Here is a 15,607-nt window from a genome sequence, read left to right as displayed (position 1 = left end):
ATCAGAACACTCAAAACTGAGACACGTTGATGTAGTAAGGGATCATCAATAAGGGGGGGGGGTATTCATTCAAATGGAGAATAAGGTGTGTTCCACAACGATCTAACCCTGAGCTGGTAAGAGGACTGGTCACCCCCTCAGTGCCTGGTTCCTCTCTAGGTTTCTTCCTCGGTTCCTGCCTTTCTCTGGAGTTTTTTTTTCCTAGCCACCGTGCTTCTACTTCTGCATTGCTGTGCTGTTTGGGGTTTTAGACTGGGTTTCTGTATAGCACTTTGTGACATCTGCTTATGTAAAAAGGACTTTATAAATACATTTGATTTGATTAATGATTTACTGGTAATATACACCGAGTGTACAAAACATTAGGAACACGTCTTTCCATGACACAGACTGACCAGGTGAATCCGAGAGAGAATACACTGAGTGTACAAAACATTAGGAACACCTCTTTCCATGACACAGACTGACCAGGTGAATCCGAGAGAGAATACACTGAGTGTACAAAACATTAGGAACACCTCTTTCCATGACACAGACTGACCAGGTGAATCCGAGAGAGAATACACTGAGTGTACAAAACATTAGGAACACCTCTTTCCATGACACAGACTGACCAGATGAATTCAGGTGAAAGTTATGATCCCTTACTGATGTCACCAGGGTTTTTAAGCCTTGTGATAATTGAGACATGGATTGTGTTTGTGTGCCATTCAGAGGGTGAATGGGGCAAGACAACATCTTTAAGTGCCTTTGAACGGGGCACGGTTGTAGGTGCCAGGCGCACCGGGTTTCAGCGTGTCAAAAAATAAAACTACAAAGCTGCTGGGTTTTTCCACGATCAACAGTTTCCCGTGAGAATCAAGGATGGTCCACCACCCAAAGGACATCCAGGCAACATTACACAACTGTGGGAAGCATAGGGTACCACAGTACGAGTCATAATACCCATAAAACCTAGTGGTCAAACAGGGAAATGGTTCCAATTCACCCCCCCCCCAATATAAAATGCTAATTAGCTGCTAATGTGGCTATCATAAAGAACAACAAATGCCATGATGTTCTGGATGAGACTGACGAATAGAGGCGAAGGTCAAATATTCTCTGGATTAACTAATGTTAGATAATTTACACTGAACAAAAAATATAAACGCGTTTCATGTTATAAAAGATCCCAAAAATGTTCCGTATTCGCAAAATGTTTTTTGTCTCTAAAATGTTGTTCACAAATTTGTTCACATCCATGTAAGTGAGCATTTCTCCTTTGCCAAGATAATCCATCCACTTGACAGGTGTTGTATATCAATAATCTGATTAAACGGCATGATCATTACACAGGTGCACCTTGTGCTGGGGACAATAAAAGGCCACTCTAAAGTGTGCATTTTTGTCACAACACAACGCCACAGATGTCTCAAGTTTTGAGGGAGCGTGCAATTGGCATGCTGACTGCAGGAACATCCACCTGAGTATTTGCCAGATAAATTAATGTTCATTTCTCTCCCATAAGCCGCCTCCAACGTCGTTTTAGAGAATTTGGCAGTATGTCAAACCGGCCTCACAACCGTAAACCACTTGCAACCACACCAGCCCAAGACCAGCACAACCGACGTCTTCACCTGCTGGATCTTCTGAGACTGGACAGTTGATGAAACTGTGGGTTTGAACGACCAAAGGATTTCTGCACAAACTGTCAGAAACTGTCTCAGGGAAGCTTATCTGCGTGTTCGGGGGTCCTCGCCAGGGTCTTGACCTGACTGCAGTTCGGCGTCGTAACCGACTTCAGTGGACAAATGCCTCATGGTAGTAGTGGGGTTAGGGTATGGGGCAGGCATAATCTACAGACAACGAACACAATTGCATTTTATCAATGGCAGTTTAAATGCACAGAGATACCGTGACAAGATCCCGAGGTTCGTTGTCGTGCCTATTCATCCTCCGCCATCACCTCATGTTTCAGCATGATAATACACAGCATCATGTCGCAAATATGTTCCCGTTCTTCCATGGCCTGCATACTCACCCGACATGTCACCCATTGAGCATGTTTGGGATGCTCTGGATTAACTTGTTTTCTACCGCGTCTTCCTGTTCCCGCCAATATCCAGCAACTTCGCACAGCCGTTGAAGAGGAGTGGGACAACATTCCACAGGCCACAATCAACGGCCTGATGAACTCTATGTGAAGGAGATGTGTCACGCTGAGGCAAATGGTGGTCACACCAGATACTGACACCAGATACTGACTGGTTCTGATCCACACCAGATACTGACTGGTTTTCTGATCCACACCAGATACTGACTGGTTTTCTGATCCACACTAGATACTGACTGGTTTTCTGATCCACACCAGATACTGACTGGTGTTCTGATCCACACCAGATACTGACTGGTTCTGATCCACACCAGATACTGACTGGTGTTCTGATCCACACCAGATACTGACTGGTTCTCTGATCCACACCAGATACTGACTGGTTCTCTGATCCACACCAGATACTGACTGGTTCTGATCCACACCAGATACTGACTGGTGTTCTGATCCACACCAGATACTGACTGGTTCTCTGATCCACACCAGATACTGACTGGTTCTCTGATCCACACCAGATACTGACTGGTTCTGATCCACACCAGATACTGACTGGTGTTCTGATCCACACCAGATACTGACTGGTGTTCTGATCCACACCAGATACTGACTGGTGTTCTGATCCACACCAGATACTGACTGGTTCTGATCCACACCAGATACTGACTGGTGTTCTGATCCACACCAGATACTGACTGGTGTTCTGATCCACACCAGATACTGACTGGTTTTCTGATCCACACCAGATACTGACTGGTTCTCTGATCCACACCAGATACTGACTGGTTCTCTGATCCACACCAGATACTGACTGGTTCTGATCCACACCAGATACTGACTGGTTCTGATCCACACCAGATACTGACTGGTGTTCTGATCCACACCAGATACTGACTGGTTTTCTGATCCACACCAGATACTGACTGGTTCTGATCCACACCAGATACTGACTGGTGTTCTGATCCACACCAGATACTGACTGGTGTTCTGATCCACACCAGATACTGACTGGTTTTCTGATCCACACCAGATACTGACTGGTTCTGATCCACACCAGATACTGACTGGTTCTGATCCACACCAGATACTGACTGGTTTTCTGATCCACACCAGATACTGACTGGTTCTGATCCACACCAGATACTGACTGGTTCTGATCCACACCAGATACTGACTGGTTTTCTGATCCACACCAGATACTGACTGGTTCTGATCCACACCAGATACTGACTGGTTTTCTGATCCACACCCCTACCTTTTTGTTTTTAAGGTATCTGTGACCAACAGATGCATATCTGTATTCCCAGTCATGTGAAATACATTAGGGCCTAATGAGTTTATTTCAATAGACCGATTTCCTCATATGAACTGTAACTTAGTAAAATCTTTGAAATTGTTGCGTGTTGGTATTTATATTTTTGTTCTGTGTCGTAAGTAACTGATGTCCCGTGTGGTTCTAGATTGGCACTTGCAACGCCAGGGTTGTGGGTTCGATTCCCAAGGGGAGGACCAGTATGAAAATGCATGCATTCACTACTGTACATCGCTCTGGATAAGAGTGTCTGCTAAGTGACTCAAATGTAAATACTTTGGCAACATTTATTTTAAATGGACAATTCTGTCTCATGCAAGTTTTAAATTGACCAAATACCTGTTAGCAAAGGCGTCAGCTAGAGATGACGTGCAGGAGCATGCTGGGATTTGTAGTTTTACATGATGTCTACTTTGATGCTGATTACCATTTGTAGAATCTGAGAGTAAATAGAGCCAAATATATTGAATAAAGTCACTTTGTATGAGAGAGATTTAAATGGTTATCAAATTGTCACGCCATAGTAAGCCTACGCGAAACACAACCCTTATTTTAAGTGTTTATAAAATCCCCAATGGGAAAAATGAATAGTGGAAAAATGATTGGAAACATTTCCTTGTTTGACCACTAGGTTTTACGGGTATTATGACAACTGCACAGTGGGGCTCTATAGGAGTCAACATGGGCCAGCATCCCTATGGGGTCCATGCCCTGACGAATTTAGTCTGTTCTGAGGGCAAAAGGGGGTGTACCTCAATATTAGGAAGGTGTACCTAATGTTTTGTACACTCTGTGCATGTAACTCTTGTGTTAATGATGGAGTTGTTCTCTCTCTCCAGGATGCCCATGAGTTGGGCATTAATGCAGTGAGGTTCAGCTCCAGTTGTAACCTGCTTGCTACTGGAGGGACAGACAGATCCATTAAGCTGTGGGACATTAAAGCAGGTGTGTGTGTGTGTGTGTGTGTGTGTGTGTGTGTGTGTGTGTGTGTGTGTGTGTGTGTGTGTGTGTGTGTGTGTGTGTGTGTGTGTGTGTGTGTGTGTGTGTGTGTGTGTGTGTGTGTGTGAAGACCGATGCATTATTAACCACCCTACACTACTGTACCTAATAAATATGGGCACATCTCACTACTACTACTGCTACTAATGCTACTACTACTACTGCTACTACCACTACTACTACTACTGCTGCTACTACTGCTACTAATGCTACTACCACTACTACCACTACTACTACTACTGTACATAATGAATATGGGCACATCTCACTACTACTGCTATTGTTACTACTACTGTTACTACTACTGTTACTACTACTGCTACTACTGTTACTACTACTACTGCAACTACTACTACTGCTACTACTACTACTACTACTACTACACATAATGAATATGGACACATCTCACTACTACTACTACTACTACTGCTACTACCGCTACTAATGCTACTACCACTACTACTACTGCTGCTACTGTTACTACTACTACTGCTACTACTGCTACTGTTACTACTACTGTACATAATGAATATGGGCACATCTCACTACTACTACTGCTACTACTGCTACTACTACTGTTGCTACTACTACTACTACTACTGTTACTACTACTGTTACTACTACTACTGCTACTACTGTCACTACTACTACTGCTACTACTACTACTACTGTTACTGCTACTACTACTACTTCTACTGTTACTGTTACTACTACTACTACTGTACATAATGCATATGGGCACTTCTCACTACTACTACTACTGCTACGACTACCACTAATACTACTACTACTACTACTACTGTTACTACTACTGCTACTACTGTTACTACTACTACTACTACTGCTACTACTACTACACATAATGAATATGGACACATCTCACTACTACTACTACTACTACTACTACTACTGCTGCATTACTACTGCTACTACTACTGTACATAATGAATATGGGCACATCTCACTACTACTACTACTACTACTGCTGCTACTGCTACTACCACTACTACTACTACTACTGCTGCTACTAATGCTACTACCACTACTACTACTACTGTACATAATGAATATTGGCACATCTCACTACTACTATTACTGCTACTAATGCTACTACCACTACTACTACTACTACTATTGCTGCTACTACTACTACTGCTACTACTACTGCACATAATGAATATGGGCACATCTCACTACTACTACTACTACTACTGTTACTACTACTGCTACTACTGTTACTACTACTGCTACTACTACTACTACTACTACTACTGTTACTACTACTGCTACTGTTACCACTACTGCTACTGTTACTACTACTATTGATACTACTACTACTGCTACTAATGATGCTGCTACTACTACTGCTACTACTACTACTGCTACTACTACCACGACTACTACTGCTGCTACTACTACTAATGCTACTACTACTACTGTTACTACTACTACTACTACTACTGTTACTACTACTACCACTACTGTTACTACTGCTACTGTTACTACTACTACTACTACTACTGCTACTGTTACTACTACTACTACTGTTACTAATGTTACTACTACTACTACTGTTACTAATGTTACTAATACTGCTACTGTTACTAATGTTACTGCTACTGTTACTACTACCACTGATACTACTACTACTACTGCTACTAATGATGCTACTACTACTGCTACTACTACTACTGCTACTACTATTACTACTACTACTGCTGCTGCTACTACTACTACTGCTACTGATGCTACTACTACTACTACTACTACTGATACCAATACTGCTGCTACTACTACTACTGTTACTACTGCTACTGTTACTGCTACTACTGCAACTACTTCTATTACCACTACTACTACTGTACATAATGAATATGGGCACATCTCACTACTACTACTATAGTTACTACTACTGCTACTAATGTTGCTGCTGCTACTACTACTACTACTACTACTGTTACTACTACTGCTGCTAATACTACTACTACTGTTACTGCTACTACTACTACTACTTCTACTGTTACTATTGCTACTACTGCTACTGTTACTACTACTACTACTACTACTGTTACTACTACTGCTACTACTACTGTTACTGCTACTGTTACTACTACTACTACTGTACATAATGAATATGGGCACATCTCACTACTACTACTACAGCTACGACTACCACTAATACTACTACTACTACTACTACTGTTACTACTACTGCTACTACTGTTACTACTACTACTACTACTGCTACTACTACTACACATAATGAATATGGACACATCTCACTACTACTACTACTACTACTACTACTACTGCTGCATTACTACTGCTACTACTACTGTACATAATGAATATGGGCACATCTCACTACTACTACTACTACTACTGCTGCTACTGCTACTACCACTACTACTACTACTGCTGCTACTAATGCTACTACCACTACTACTACTACTGTACATAATGAATATTGGCACATCTCACTACTACTATTACTGCTACTAATGCTACTACCACTACTACTACTACTATTGCTGCTACTACTACTACTACTACTGCACATAATGAATATGGGCACATCTCACTACTACTACTACTACTACTACTGTTACTACTACTGCTACTACTGTTACTACTACTGCTACTACTACTACTACTACTGTTACTACTACTGCTACTGTTACCACTACTGCTACTGTTACTACTACTATTGATACTACTACTACTGCTACTAATGATGCTGCTACTACTACTGCTACTACTACTACTGCTACTACTACTACCACGACTACTACTGCTACTACTACTACTAATGCTACTACTACTACTGTTACTACTACTACTACTACTACTGTTACTACTACTACCACTACTGCTACTACTACTGTTACTACTGCTACTGTTACTACTACTACTACTACTACTGCTACTACTACTACTACTGTTACTAATGTTACTAATACTGCTACTGTTACTAATGTTACTGCTACTGTTACTACTACCACTGATACTACTACTACTACTGCTACTAATGATGCTACTACTACTGATGCTACTACTACTACTACTACTACTACTACTACTACTACTACTACTGATACCAATACTGCTGCTACTACTACTACTGTTACTACTGCTACTGTTACTGCTACTACTGCAACTACTTCTATTACCACTACTACTACTACTACTGTACATAATGAATATGGGCACATCTCACTACTACTACTATTGTTACTACTACTGCTACTACTGTTGCTGCTGCTACTACTACTTCTACTGTTACTACTGCTACTACTGTTACTACTACTGCTGCTACTACTACTGTTACTGCTACTACTACTACTACTTCTACTGTTACTATTGCTACTACTGCTACTGTTACTACTACTACTACTACTACTGTTACTACTACTGCTACTACTACTGTTACTGCTACTGTTACTACTACTACTACTGTACATAATGAATATGGGCACATCTCACTACTACTACTACTGTTACTACTACTAACGCTACCACTACTACTACCACTACTACTACTGCTACTACTACCACTACTACTGCTGCTACTACTACTACTACTACTACTACTGCTACTACTACTACTGCTACTACTACTACCACTACTACTGCTACTACCACTACTACTACTATCACTACTACTGCCACTACTACTACTACACTACTACCACTGCACTACTCACCACTACACTACTACCACTGCTACACTACTACCACTTCCACCACTGCTACACTACCACTACTACCACTACATCACTACTACTACTACTACTACTGCTACTACTACTACCACTACTACTACTACTTCTACTACTACTACTACTACTGCTACTACCACTGCTACTACTACTACTACTACTACTACTGCTGCAACCACCACAATACACAACATTATCCAAGGCACTACTTCTGCTGCTACCGCCAACACCCACTTCCACCAACAGCCAACACCACCCACCAACATCCATCACCACCCACCACCACCCACCACCACACATCACCACCCACCAACACCCACCAACAGCCATCACCACCCACCAACAGCCATCGCCACCCAAGAACAGCCATCACCACCCACCAACAGCCATCACCACCCACCAACAGTCAACACCACCCATCAACAGCCATCACCACCCACCAACAGTCATCACCACCTACCAACAGCCATCACCACCCACCAACAGCCATCACCACCTACCACCACCCAACACCAACAGCCATCACCACAAACCATCATGCACCAACAGCCATCACCACCCACCAACAGCCATCACCACCCATCACCACCCACCAACAGCCAACACCACCCACCATCACCACCCACCACCCACCAACAGCCATCACCACCCACCACCCAACACCACCCACCAACAACCAACACCACCCACCAACAGCCATCACCACCCACCAACACCACCCACCAACAGCCATCACCACCCACCATCACCACCCACCAACAGCCATCACCACCCACCATCACCACCCACCAACAGCCATCACCACGCACCAACAGCCATAACCACCCACCACCCACCAACAGCCATCACCACCCACCACCCACCAACAGCCATCACCACCCACAGCCATCACCACCCACCAACAGCCATAACCACCCACCACCCACCAACAGCCATATTTTTATATATATATATATATCACCACCCACCTCCACTTGTAGACATTATATAACATGTTCCATTGTTTCCATGTTTCCAGGCATGCTCCACAACAGAGGTACACTAGATGGCAGCAACGAAGGAATAACCAGCATAGAGTTTGACCAAACAGTAAGACATCACAGCATTACACCACTACACTACATCCCCACTACACCACTACACTAAATCACCACTACACTAAATCACCACTACACTAATTCACCACTACACTAAATCACCACTACACCACTACACAAAATCACCACTACACTAATTCACCACTACACTACTACACTAAATCACCACTACACTAATTCACCACTACACTACATCCCCACTACACCACTACACTAATTCACCACTACGCCAATTCACCACTACACTAAATCACCACTACACTACTACACTAAATCACCACTACACCACTACACTAAATCACCACTACACTAATTCACCACTACACTACATCACCACTACACTACTACACTAAATCACCACTACACTAATTCACCACTACACTAAATCACCACTACACCACTACACTAATTCACCACTAGACTAATTCACCACTTCACTAAATCACCACTACACTACTACACTAAATCACCACTACACCACTACACTAAATCATCACTACATTAATTCACCACTACACTAAATCACCACGACACTAATTCACCACTACACTAAATCACCACTACACTATGAAACTAAATCACCACTACACTAAATCACCACTACACTAAATCACCACTACACTAAATCACCACTATACTAATTCACCACTACACTAAATCACCACTATACTACTACACTAATTCACCACTACACCACTACACTAAATCACCACTACACTAAATCACCACCACACTACACCACCACTACACTACACCACCACTACACTATCACTACACCACCACTACACTACACCACCACTACACCACTACATCACTACTACACTAAATCACTACTATACCACTACACCACTACACTACACCACCACTACATCACCACTACACTACACCACCACTACACTACAACACCACTACACTACACTACCACTACACCACTACATGACCACTACACTACATCACCACTACACTAAATCAGTACTACACCACTACACTACACCACCACTACACTACATCACCACTACACCACTACACTACACCACCACTACACTACACTACACTGTACAATACACTGTAATATGACTAGAGATGATACAATACACTGTAATATGACTAGAGATGATATACACCATACAATACACTGTAATATGACTAGAGATGATATACACCATACAATACACTGTAATATGACTAGAGATGATATACACCATACAATACACTGTAATATGACTAGAGATGATATACACCATACAATACACTGTAATATGACTAGAGATGATATACACCATACAATACACTGTAATATGACTAGAGATGATATACACCATACAATACACTGTAATATGACTAGAGATGATATACACCATACAATACACTGTAATATGACTAGAGATGATACACCACCGGTGGTTTAACTCCTGATGATGAAGCACCACTGTTCTGTACTGCTGATTGGACCTGGAGCTGCTCTCAGTGTCCTGAGGATGCTTACTGTTATATAATGTGTTGAAATGATCCCGTGTGTGTGTGTGTGTGTGTGTGTGTGTGTGTGTGTGTGTGTGTGTGTGTGTGTGTGTGTGTGTGTGTGTGTGTGTGTGTGTGTGTGTGTGTGTGTGTGTGTGTGTGTGTGTGTGTGTGTGTGTGTGTGTGTGTCTAACCCATCATTAGGGCACCAGGGTTATAGCAGCGTCATATGATAAATCAGCTCTGTTCTGGCGGCTGGATGACTCTGCTCCCAAGGTAACCAAGCAACCATGCTGATACACGCTTACACACACACACACACACACACACACAATTACACACAATTACACACACATATGTATTGTGGAGCTGGAATGAATCTGTTCAGTGTCTGTGTAATGTAGACACAGAACAGTGTAGTGTAATCTGGACCAATGGAGAGATTGGAGAGAGAGAGAGTGATGAGGATAGAACGACAGGAGAGAGTGATGAGGATAGAACGATTGGAGAGAGAGGGTGATGAGGATAGAACGATTGGAGAGAGAGAGTGATGAGGATAGAACGACTGGAGAGAGAGAGTGATGAGGATAGAACGACTGGAGAGAGAGAGAGTGATGAGGATAGAACGACTGGAGAGAGAGTGATGAGGATAGAACGACTGGAGAGAGAGAGAGTGATGAGGATAGAACGACTGGAGAGAGAGTGATGAGGATAGAACGACTGGAGAGAGAGGGTGATGAGGATAGAACGACTGGAGAGAGAGGGTGATGATAGAACGACTGGAGAGAGAGAGTGATGAGGATAGAACGACTGGAGAGAGAGGGTGATGAGGATAGAACGACTGGAGAGAGAGAGTGATGAGGATAGAACGACTGGAGAGAGAGTGATGAGGATAGAATGACTGGAGAGAGAGAGAGTGATGAGGATAGAAAGACTGAGAGAGAGAGAGTGATGAGGATAGAACGACTGGAGAGAGAGATTGATGAGGATAGAACGACTGGAGAGAGTGATGAGGATAGAACGACTGGAGAGATTGAGAGAGAGAGAGAGAGAGAGAGAGAGAGAGAGAGAGAGAGAGAGAGAGAGAGAGAGAGAGAGAGAGAGAGAGAGAGAGAGAGAGAGAGAGAGAGAGAGAGAGAGAGAGAGAGAGAGAGAGAGAGAGAGAGAGAGAGAGAGAGAGAGAGAGAGAGAGAGAGAGAGAGAGAGAGAGAGAGAGATGAGGATAGAACGACTGAGAGAGAGAATAGAAAGATACAAACTCTTATTTAGAATGATGACCCAGCTGTGGAAAACTTTGTGTGTGTGTTTGTGTGTGTGGCAACTCGACAGCTCACTCTGACAGGCCACTCACGTAAAGTGACAGCAGCCAAGTTTAAATGCAGCCTGCGCCAGGTGGTGACAGGAAGCGCAGACAGGACCGTCAAGATCTGGGATCTCCACCGCGCTGCTTGTAAGTCATTGACTGACCTTACTCTAACCCTGACCCTTGACCCTACAGTGACCCTGGCTGTAATCCTTCAGAGAAAGGGACAAAGTCCCCCCCCCAGGCTCTATATCTCTCTCCCCACAGGTATCCAGACCATTGAGGTTCTATCTCTCCTCCCCAGGTATCCAGACCATTAGGGTTCTATCTCTCTATCTCTCCTCCCCAGGTATCCAGACCATTGAGGTTCTATCTCTCTATCTCTCCTCCCCAGGTATCCAGACCATTAGGGTTCTATCTCTCTATCTCTCCTCCCCAGGTATCCAGACCATTGAGGTTCTATCTCTCCTCCCCAGGTATCCAGACCATTAGGGTTCTATCTCTCTATCTCTCCTCCCCAGGTATCCAGACCATTGAGGTTCTATCTCTCTATCTCTCCTCCCCAGGTATCCAGACCATTAGGTTCTATCTCTCTATCTCTCCTCCCCAGGTATCCAGACCATTGAGGTTCTATCTATCTCATCAGGTATCCAGACCATTGAGGTTCTATCTCTCCTCCCCAGGTATCCAGACCATTGAGGTTCTATCTCTCTATCTCTCCTCCCCAGGTATCCAGACCATTAGGGTTCTATCTCTCTATCTCTCCTCCCCAGGTATCCAGACCATTGAGGTTCTATCTCTCCTCCCCAGGTATCCAGACCATTGAGGTTCTATCTATCTCATCAGGTATCCAGACCATTGAGGTTCTATCTCTCCTCCCCAGGTATCCAGACCATTGAGGTTCTATCTCTCTATCTCTCCTCCCCAGGTATCCAGACCATTAGGGTTCTATCTCTCTATCTCTCCTCCCCAGGTATCCAGACCATTGAGGTTCTATCTCTCCTCCCCAGGTATCCAGACCATTGAGGTTCTATCTCTCTATCTCTCCTCTCCAGGTATCCAGACCATTAGGGTTCTATCTCTCTATCTCTCCTCCCCAGGTATCCAGACCATTAGGGTTCTATCTCTCTATCTCTCCTCCCCAGGTATCCAGACCATTGAGGTTCTATCTATCTCATCAGGTATCCAGACCATTGAGGTTCTATCTCTCCTCCCCAGGTATCCAGACCATTGAGGTTCTATCTCTCTATCTCTCCTCCCCAGGTATCCAGACCATTGAGGTTCTATCTCTATCTCTCCTCCCCAGGTATCCAGGCCATTGAGGTTCTATCTATCTCATCAGGTATCCAGACCATTGAGGTTCTATCTCTCCTCCCCAGGTATCCAGACCATTGAGGTTCTATCTCTCTATCTCTCCTCCCCAGGTATCCAGACCATTGAGGTTCTATCTCTCTATCTCTCCTCCCCAGGTATCCAGGCCATTGAGGTTCTATCTATCTCATCAGGTATCCAGACCATTGAGGTTCTATCTCTCCTCCCCAGGTATCCAGACCATTGAGGTTCTATCTCTCCTCCCCAGGTATCCAGACCATTGAGGTTCTATCTCTCCTCCCCAGGTATCCAGACCATTGAGGTTCTATCTCGCTATCTCTCCTCCCCAGGTATCCAGACCATTGAGGTTCTATCTCTCCTCCCCAGGTAACCAGACCATTGAGGTTATATCTCTCCTCCCCAGGTATCCAGACCATTGAGGTTCTATCTATCTCATCAGGTATCCAGACCATTGAGGTTCTATCTCTCCTCCCCAGGTATCCAGACCATTGAGGTTCTACCTCTCTATCTCTCCTCCCCAGGTATCCAGACCATTGAGGTTATATCTCTCCTCCCCAGGTATCCAGACCATTAGGCTCTATCTCTCCTCCCCAGGTATCCAGACCATTGAGGTTCTACCTCTCCTCCCCAGGTATCCAGACCATTGAGGTTCTATCTCATCAGGTAACCAGACCATTGAGGTTCTATCTCTCCTCCCCAGGTATCCAGACCATTGAGGTTCTATCTTACTGCAGTGATGTGGTGTGTTCTGAGCACGTCATCGTCAGTGGACACTATGACAGGAAGATACGCTTCTGGGACAGCAGGTAGGAGTACTCCCATATAGCTGTAACCCTACCCATATAGCTGTAACTCTACCCATATAGCTGTAACCCATATAGCTGTAACCCTACCCATATATCTGTAACCCATATAGCTGTAACCCTACCCATATAGCTGTAACCCATATAGCTGTAACCCATATAGCTGTAACCCTACCCATATAGCTGTAACCCATATAGCTGTAACCCTACCCATATAGCTGTAACTCTACCCATATAGCTGTAACCCATATAGCTGTAAATCTACCCATATAGCTGTAACCCATTCCGTATAGCTGTAACCCTACCCATATAGCTGTAACCCATATAGCTGGAACCCTACCCATATAGCTGTAACCCATATAGCTGTAACTCTACCCATATAGCTGTAACCCTACCCATATAGCTGTAACCCATATAGCTGTAACCCATATAGCTGTAACCCTACCCATATAGCTGTAACCCATATAGCTGTAACCCATATAGCTGTAACCCTACCCATATAGCTGTAACCCATATAGCTGTAACCCTACCCATATAGCTGTTACCCTACCCATATAGCTGTAACCCTACCCATATAGCTGTAACCCATATAGCTGTAACCCTACCCATATAGCTGTAACCCTACCCATATAGCTGTAACCCATATAGCTGTAACCCATATAGCTGTAACCCTACCCTTATAGCTGTAACTCTACCCTTATAGCTGTAACCCATATAGCTGGAACCCATATAGCTGTAACCCTACCCATATAGCTGTAACCCATATAGCTGTAACCCATATAGCTGTAACCCTACCCATATAGCTGTAACCCTACCCGTATAGCTGTAACCCATATAGCTGTAACTCTACCCATATAGCTGTAACCCATATAGCTGTAACCCTACCCGTATAGCTGTAACTCATATAGCTGTAACCCTACCCGTATAGCTGTAACCCATATAGCTGTAACCCATATAGCTGTAACCCTACCCATATAGCTGTAACCCATATAGCTGTAACCCTACCCGTATAGCTGTAACCCTACCCGTATAGCTGTAACCCATATAGCTGTAACCCTACCCGTATAGCTGTAACCCTACCCGTATAGCTGTAACCCATATAGCTGTAACCCATATAGCTGTAACTCATATAGCTGTAACTCATAAAGCTGTAACCCATATAGCTGTAACCCTACCCGTATAGCTGTAACCCATATAGCTGTAACCCATATAGCTGTAACTCATAAAGCTGTAACCCATATAGCTGTAACCCATATAGCTGTAACCCTACCCATATAGCTGTAACCCATATAGCTGTAACCCTACCCGTATAGCTGTAACCCTACCCGTATAGCTGTAACCCTACCCGTATAGCTGTAACCCATATAGCTGTAACTCATAAAGCTGTAACCCATATAGCTGTAACCCTACCTATAATATGTACTGGCACTACTGTGTACTGGCCAGTATGTTATTTTTATCTTGCACGAAGTTGTCTGTGACTGTTGATTCTTTG

The 15,607-nt window shown here is 43.7% G+C and overlaps 1 protein-coding gene across 1 annotated transcript in view; it reads left to right on the top strand.

The window, feature by feature from the left end:
• The window catches only part of LOC124004975 (protein Atg16l2-like), a 55,432-nt gene that overhangs the window by 24,852 nt on the left and 14,973 nt on the right, over positions 1-15,607 (top strand). The window contains exons 10-14 of the mRNA XM_046313777.1: positions 4,241-4,346; positions 9,138-9,208; positions 10,879-10,950; positions 12,004-12,124; positions 14,010-14,115. Coding sequence (XP_046169733.1) covers positions 4,241-4,346; positions 9,138-9,208; positions 10,879-10,950; positions 12,004-12,124; positions 14,010-14,115 — 476 coding nt within the window. The remainder of the gene's footprint in view (positions 1-4,240; positions 4,347-9,137; positions 9,209-10,878; positions 10,951-12,003; positions 12,125-14,009; positions 14,116-15,607) is intronic.

This window comes from Oncorhynchus gorbuscha, linkage group LG19 (genome assembly GCF_021184085.1).
Source record: "Oncorhynchus gorbuscha isolate QuinsamMale2020 ecotype Even-year linkage group LG19, OgorEven_v1.0, whole genome shotgun sequence".
Taxonomy (NCBI): domain Eukaryota; kingdom Metazoa; phylum Chordata; class Actinopteri; order Salmoniformes; family Salmonidae; genus Oncorhynchus; species Oncorhynchus gorbuscha.
This window is presented reverse-complemented; position numbering and strand designations above follow the sequence as displayed.